Source organism: Bactrocera neohumeralis, unplaced genomic scaffold (genome assembly GCF_024586455.1).
Source record: "Bactrocera neohumeralis isolate Rockhampton unplaced genomic scaffold, APGP_CSIRO_Bneo_wtdbg2-racon-allhic-juicebox.fasta_v2 cluster11, whole genome shotgun sequence".
NCBI classification, from domain to species: domain Eukaryota; kingdom Metazoa; phylum Arthropoda; class Insecta; order Diptera; family Tephritidae; genus Bactrocera; species Bactrocera neohumeralis.
Window position 1 is genome coordinate 2,406,891 of NW_026089624.1, and position 8,488 is coordinate 2,415,378.

General features: G+C 33.6%; 1 protein-coding gene and 1 pseudogene across 11 annotated transcripts in view; both read right to left on the reverse strand.

Annotated features, from left to right (window-relative positions):
• Window positions 1-6,429: 6,429 nt before the first annotated feature.
• LOC126766317 (small nucleolar RNA U3) lies at window positions 6,430-6,631 on the reverse strand (annotated as a pseudogene).
• Window positions 6,632-7,815: 1,184 nt separating this feature from the next.
• LOC126765675 (uncharacterized) overlaps window positions 7,816-8,488 on the reverse strand; it is a 784,771-nt gene continuing 784,098 nt past the window's right edge. For 10 of the 11 annotated variants that reach the window (XM_050483365.1, XM_050483360.1, XM_050483363.1 and 7 more), the window contains one exon: window positions 7,816-8,186. In XM_050483365.1, the coding sequence (XP_050339322.1) occupies window positions 7,834-8,186 (353 nt within the window). In that variant the 3' untranslated portion in view covers window positions 7,816-7,833. The remainder of the gene's footprint in view (window positions 8,187-8,488) is intronic. The other variant, XM_050483367.1, reaches the window with a different exon arrangement.

Sequence of the window (8,488 nt, forward strand, 5' to 3'; positions counted from 1 at the left end):
TGGATAGCAGGAACACCAGACCATGACGACCTAGTGTTAGTAAATAATAAACTAAACGAATTAATTAACAATAATAATAAACAATACACAACAAATTCTAAAATTTTTGGAATTATTAACCAATTAACTGAAACAATCAATAACATTAATGAAAACTCAAATATTAAAATTCTAATGAAACGGAAAAATCAATTCCTAATAACTGAATTACAAAATATGATTAATACAATAGCTATAGGAAAAATAGGAATTTTGAACCCGACAATTTTAAATTTAGACGAGATTAAAAGTATAATTAAGAATGAACATGGACGATTGACAATAACTGATATAATAGATATTTCAAATTTTAAAATAGTACAAAATAAAGATGTAATAGTTATATATATTAAGTATCCAAAAATTATTTATGATTGCAAATATTATGAAGTAAGAGCAATTCCACAAAAAGATGGTAAATTAATAATTAATAATGAAATTGCAAAATGTAAAAAAGAATATATAAATATTAAAAATTGCAAAAGAGAAATGATAAATACTTATTGTAAAATTAATAATAAAAATACTTGCCTATCAGATATTTTGTCCAATAAAAAAGGGAAATGTAAAAAAATTAAAGAAAAACATAAAGACATAGATATAATTACAGAAGGAGCAATATTAGTCTCTGGAAATCATACTATAGATGACTCTGCCATAAATGGAGTTTACCTTGTAACATTTGAAAATTATACAAATATTGATAATATAACTTACGAAAATATTGATTGTAAAATTTGGAATTATTTAAAAAATAATCATATTAATAACTTTGAAATTATAGAATACATTGAAACAAAAAACAAAGAATTTGAATTTGAAAACATAAATATTTTGAGTGAAAGAATTAAAGAATTTAAAAATCATTCACTTTTCTGGTACATAATTGTAATACTTGTACTATTAATAACAATATACATAATCTATAAGATTTTAAAATTAAAAAAAATATATAAAACCAATAAGCAAAGCAAAAAATTTAAATTTCAAGAATTGTCATATAATGCTATTTTAGAGAGCATTTACAAAATATCAAAAAATGATACTGAATCGGGGACGATTCATCTTAGAGAGGGGGGAGTTAACGGCAGCAGCCACACAGATACTTAACGATAAATGTAAACAAATTGTATCTTCTCACAGTATTACTGCTTGGTCAGCAGAATACTTTAATTAATAAGAAATCAATATATCACTTGTTTTGATAAGTAAGCAAAATCCAATATTCCATTATTTGTTTTGATAATGAGAATAATTGGAAATCCAATGCTCTGGCATTTCATCACTTAATGTAATGCCAAAGCATCTTTAGTAATAAGCATAGAATTATAAGACTATAAATATAAGTGCTTTTACTAATAAAGATCAGTGTATAATCGGCAAGCGTATTGAGTGATCATCTTGATGATCAAAGCGCACCATATATTGTCACTCAAACCAACACTTTGTTTAATTTCTACCGCGCGTAGCGGAACGGAATATATTTTTTTAATACTTCCCACACCAGGAAAGTTAATTTGCATTTATATGCAACACAAATACATATATGAGGCACGTATGCATTAATATGCAATACGCATGCACTTAAATTTACAACAATATAAATATATTTACTTAGGTTAATATGTATACAAACGATAACATATTGATAAGATATACATTTAGGCAATTCACTTGAAAATAATCCCAAACCCCACAGCATAAACCCTACGATAACACACGCGCACACTTGTATTGCATTGTACGAGATGTTTTCCAAAGTAAACAGGACTTTTTGAATCTAGCGCCCTTTGGTGGCGCCATCTATAAGTATATGTCAACTGGTTCGTTAGAATCTGCTATCTTTATCGATTGTGCAGTGAGAATTTCATGACATTTCATCAATTGGAAGTGAAGTTATTGTGTTTTAGGTCAGTACGTTTGTGTTGTCGATGCGAAAATGAGCTTCGAACAAAGAGCCAACATTAAATTTTGTTTTAAAATTGGTAAAACGTTTACCGAAACGTTTCAATTGGTGAAACAAGTTTATGGTGATGATTGCCTATCCCCTAGCAGAGTGCACGTGGTTTCAACGTTTTCAAAGTGGTTGTGAGGACATAAAAGACGATCAACATGTGGGCCAATCAAAATCCGTGATTACCGGAAATTCCATCGAAACTGTGTGTGTGAATTCATCAAAAATCAACCGAAATCATCATTGAAATTCATGAAAATGGAACTGAACATCTCCAAAACATCGATTTATTGCATTTTGACCGAACATTTGGGCTTACGAAAGGTGTGTGCCCAGTTTGTTCCGGACAAATAGACTGACGACCAAAAATTGCTAAGAATCCAGCATTCGAAGGACATCATTGTGATCGATTATTTGACCAATTCACATTTTAACCGTTAACTACTCCCCGTTTTCACCTGACATGGCACCGTGCGACTTCTTCCTTTTTGGAAATATGCATTTTTCGATGATAGGAAAGCGTTATGCAGACGAAGAGGCCATTCAGAAGGCTTGCGCCGACATACTGGCGGCCAACGAGCTAAAACACTCGTTCAACCTTTTGGACCTTGCAAAAAGCTGTATTGAAGCAGAAGGAGACTATTTTGATTAAAATAAATTCATTTTGCCGAAAACACCATTTGTTCTGTTTTTTTCTTTTTTTAAAGAAAGATTTCCAACATAGTAGGGTAAGACGGGGTACCTTTGACACTGGGGCACATTTGACTTCAGTCTCTTGAAAATGTAAAAACGTGGCCACCACCATTATTGAACTAAACGAAGCGTCAAAAAATTTCACAATTATATTCCAACGCGTAACAGAGTTACACGTGTTTTTCTATTTTCGGGAACGTAATTGTAATTTTCGGTAGATCGGAAGAAAAGTCTTTCTTAAACAATAAAATACATATTTTAAAGTATCTTACGAAATTGGTTACTCCGTTTATGTGTGCTATGAAAATAAATAGTGTGTTTATCCGAAGTGTAATAGAATTTGCAAAATATAAAAAAACGAGACGGTGAGTGGAATGGGGCACCTTTGACTTGTGTAGAAGGGGCACATTTGATAAATGTCAAACGTACCCCATTTATCATTTGGTAATGTTAAAACAATTAAGGAGTTTTCTAATGCTAAGTATTACTTTAGCAATGGTGCGCAACTATAAGAAAAATACCAACCGATGTCAGATAAGTGAGGATGATATGAAAAATGCTCTTGCAGACATAAAGCATCAACGCGAAACAGCTACGTCAGCAGCGGAAAAGTACGGATTGAAAAGAACAACTTTGATCATGCGATTGAAGAAACTAGATCCTTTGAGGAACGATTCAGATTCTGGAAATGAGAGTAGCTGTGATGAAAATTTAATTTATCACTCTAAATACACAAGCCATCAAACGCTAACGAGAGTTCAAGAGGAGCAATTAGTCGAATATGCTAAGAAGTGTGCTTTTTTTGCATATGGATTGTCGTATGATATATTTAAAAGATTTGTTGCCGCTAATAACATACCATGTCCATCTACTTGGGAAACTAACAAGGCAGCTGGAGAAAGTTGGCTTTACGGCTTTTTGAAGCGAAATCCATCCCTCACACTACGAATGCCTGAAAAAACAAGCTTGGCCAGGCTCAGGGGTTTTACAAAAGCAGTGGTGGAGGAATTTTTCCAAAACTTGAGTCAGATATATGCACAGTATTCTTTTGAGCCTAAAGACATATACAATTTAGATGAAACTGGCGTAACCACTGTCATTCACACTCCTAAGGCAAAAAACCTATAAATATTTGTTTTATTTGCACTGATTTATTTTCTTTTTTCATTATAGGTCCTTGCTGCGAAAGGACAACGTTCGGTTGCACAGGTTGTATCTGCAGAGCGCGGAAGTTTGGTGGCCATGGTTGGCATAATGAATGCATGTGGAAACCATCTGCCGCCAGTGTATGTTTTTCCTAGAATACGTGCAAACGTTAGGTTTTCACAAGGATGTTTCCCAGGATATCTCATTTTGAACTCCAAATCTGGGTGGATGGTTGCCGAACTTTTCACAGACGTACTGAAGCATATTCAAAAGAACAGCAACTGCTGTAAAGAGCAACCAATTTTAATTTTACTGGATAATCACGCTTCACATTGTAGTCTTGAAAGCATAATATATATTGCCGTGATAACGGCATAACTTTATAGTCATTTCCACCGCATACTTCTCACCGTCTTCAACCACTAGACGTTTCAGTATTCGGGCCTTTCAAAAAATTTTGCAAGAAGTCCTTCAGTGATTTTATGATTAGTCATCATGGAAAGCATATAAGCATTTACGATGTAGCAAAATTGACTCATCATCCATTTGAAATGGCTTTTACTACGAGTAATATATAATTATATAATTCACAGATATTCATGGATAGTGATTTCTTAGTGAAATTGGAGCAAGAGCAAGATAATTTACCAATTGTCTATCCACCAAACACACTAGTGATCACTCCTATAAGTTCTCAATCGCTTGCACGGGCTTCTGAAGTAACTCCAACGCAAACTTTAACACTAGAACATTTGAGGCCTATTGCGCGTTTGGCGCCAAACATAACACAGAAACGTGGATCTTCGCGAATCCTCACTAGTTCACCAGAAAAAAATCGAGCTTTGGATTTCCAAACTAAGAGAATCACTCAGTTTTCCAAACGTTCTCTAAAATTTTCAACAGAAAGCAAGAAAAATCAAAAAAAAAACAAAAGTCAAAACAAAATAAGCGTTCATTAAATGAAAACCTTACATCATCTGACGAAAGTATTATCAGTCTGAGATCAGACAGCACAGAGAAATGTGTCAACAAAGATAATTGTTTGCTTAAATTTTCGTTATTGGATGATGAGAATTTAAAGGCTGGAGAATACGTTTTGATAAACTTTGAAATATTGAATTTTATCTTCTTTTCCCAAAATAATTGTCGTTGATATGCATGTTTTTCCAAAAATAGTGGTATTATTTTATGAATACATTTACTTTTATTTTAATAAAACATTCAGAAACAAACTATAAAAGATGAGTTTTATTTAAATGAAAACCAAATTTAATTAAAAAAAAAGAAAGTTTCACGGAAAATATGCTTGTCAAATGTGCCCCCGAATAAGTCAAATGTGCCCCTTAGTGGTGGACATTTGAAAAATTATGTATTATTTTTTAATTTCAAATAAAAAATAGCCTTGCGTGTTTTTCCAACTTTTTACTTTCATCACTAAGTATCCAAACCCTGGTGCTTTTAAAGCTGTAACTCATTTAAAATTATATTATATTTAGTAGAAAATAAAGGACTTTTAAAGGAAAGTGTCAAATCTACCCCGTCTTCCCCTATATAAGGCTTACAAATATCAAAATTAAATTAGAATGAAAGATTTCTCAGCTCGAATATGGTCTTTATTTTCCCCCACCAGCGGTAAGAACTTAAAGATTCTTATTTGAGTTTAAAGTTTGATCATACAAATCAAGCAGTCAAACAGAGTATTTTGAATTTTGGCCTATGGGTGCAATCATTCTGCAGTGGTCCGATTACACCCATCCACGAACTCGTAATTTTTTTGTATTAAGAAACCCACATTAAGATATCTCAATTTTTACTCAATTTACAGCTTGCACGGACGGATTCTTATCATTTAAATATGTACTATACAACAATACATCTATCTCGCTAAGTTTTAGGTGATACGTACAACCGTTAGGTGAACAAAACTATAATACTCTGCAACAACAGATTGCAAGAGTATGTATGCTTCAAATATGAAAATCGAGTGCCTAGCCATGCCTTAAGCAACGTCATAAAAATTCAACTTGGATTTTATGAAAAATACAAATAATGAGACGAAGAATTCCAGTGATAAAAAAAGGTGCGTAGAGTCCCTACGCGCGGATGAAGTTATACTTCTTAATGATATTCCAAGAAATGCATATCATTTTGTATGAAAGAAAACTAGAAAACTTAAATTCACATTTTATAAATTTATTATAATTTATTATATCCCCGAGCATGCTTTTGCCAACAAATCGTCTTCTCGCGACGATGGCAAAAGCTAAAAATCATAAATTGCACAACTTTCTGGTGCTTCTCGCAAAAATCTGCGTCGATATGTATTCACGATCATACGTATACATTATATAATACGCAGGTTTGGTAGCGAAGCTGCTACAGCGGCAAGGGGTGACAATCGGCGACCATTACTTTAGTTATGCCATAGAAATTCTATTGCTACGAATATGAAAATGACAACGAAATAATGCAAATATGCATATTTCTAAAGGTCATTAATTTCTTTGAAGAAATGAATGATCCTGAGAAGTAAAGTCTTAACTTTTCAACGGCCAACGCAGAGCATTTCAACCAAAAGGAATTTATTCATTAAAATTACCACTAAGAAGTCGTTTTATCCGTTGTAAGCGAACGATTTTCGAAGAAACATCATTTCTAATATGCCACAAGACAAAATTAGAAATGAACTTCTAAACCTCACGCTGTCAGATAAAACGATATACCTCGTCATCGCGGGTCGATTTCCAAAAAATGTAAATGAAGACTAACTACAGAAATAATCCTGTAAAGTATAGCCTTAATTTTTCAACGGCCAACGCAGGGTATTTCAATAAAAGGGCACATAAAATAGTTGAGAATTCGCAGAAATGAAAGACAAAGGAAAGAAAAAGGAGTATAACTTCAATAATGAACAAGCATACAAACATACATATGCGCAGCAGCAGCAAGGAAAGAGGTAACAATCGGCGATCCATTGTATATTTCTTTCATGCATAACTAAACCATAATTAGGACAACTCAATTCAAGCGTCAATGGTGGTGTTGGTGGTAAGCGCTTCAAAAGCGACGACGAGCACGTAGGTTCGAATCCCAACAGAATTTATTTTAAACTGAATATGTCACCAACCAAAAATTGAAACATTGTTCTACAAAAACCACAACAGCATAAGCATGGCAACATTGTGTTGTTGGTAAAAACCCGAGCTGTGCCGAAAGAAACGAACAAGCGATCGCCGATTGTCACCGCTTCGCTTGCTGCTCGAACATCTTCGCAGACAAGGTTGCGTAGATTCATATCGAGCAAGGTTGCGCAACCTGAATCTATCGCAACCTTTTCCGAACTCGTATTAGAAGTATAACTTCAAAAAGAAATTTAATTTAAACAGACCAGATGGTCTTGGAAAGTTTTTAAGGGGTTTGAGGGGAGAAGATAATGTTTCGGTTCTTTATCGTCATATAGATTTACCTATTGGTGAGAGAAAGACCCATACATACGCATACAACATAATATTGTTTTATCTTGAAAGTAAGTGATCTGCATTTGTGGTTAATTTAATATCTTCGACTGTCTTCGTTAGAGAATTATCCATTCTTAACAGTTTTCAACAACTCTTGGCTGGGCAATCAGCATGGTTGTCCACTGTGTGGAATGCGAGCGAGAATTATTTTTACCAAATTTTGTCTATATAGAAGTCGATTTAAGATATGTGCACCGAATCTATTAGGAGCGGGACACATCCTTCCGTAGCATTATTTTTGACTTAGTTATAGCCTTATAAGCGATTCGCGATAGTTTGTAAACGTGGCAACTTTCCGATTTGATTATCTGCAATGTCAACCCCGAAAATATAATGCTATTCCGACTTTAACCCAAATATGGTGAAATATAGCAATACAAATTTTTTAAGCACCTGGATTTCCTTTGTAGGATTGTGTTTCATTTCATCCGAACGTCGCCGTCTCTAAAAGGTTTTATTTCGGTGCCTTATTAGTGTCTTTACTTACTTGTGAAAGTCAGCTATGCAGTAATTTTGATTCGTTGCATCTACAGTAAATGGTATCCCATCAAGGTTATTTCCACAAATTATGCACGTAAAGCATTGAGGATGATAGGGTTTGCCAGTGGCACGAAGTATACGTTCCATTATCGGTTTCATACATACTGAACATTTCTCTAATGTTTGTAAGTAGTCATATTTACAAAGCGGTTTTCCATCCAAGGCATAAAATGGTTTACCCTGCAGATTCACCGTACATTGTGCGCACGTAAAACACGCGGTGTGGAAAATTTGCTCCATAGCCGTACAACCAGAGTTCTCTCCTATTACGCGTCCATTGCACTTGAAACACGTTCCTGAAAATATTACAACAATAACTTACTCAATTAGTTTTATTTTTATATTTGTAATTTCAAATGCGTTAAAAATTCTTTGACCAGACCAAACAAAATATCAATTATTAGTTAAGGATACTAACATTAACTAGAATATTATTTCTTAAGCTATTACTCTCTAAATGATTATACCTCTGGGAACTACGAAAAAGTGAGAATCGTCAAATATTTCTTTGAATTCAAAAGTTAAAGAATTTATACGTTTCGTTGTTTCGAAAAAAGGTGAGTATTTCGATATACGTGCATAATTTGTACAAGTTAAC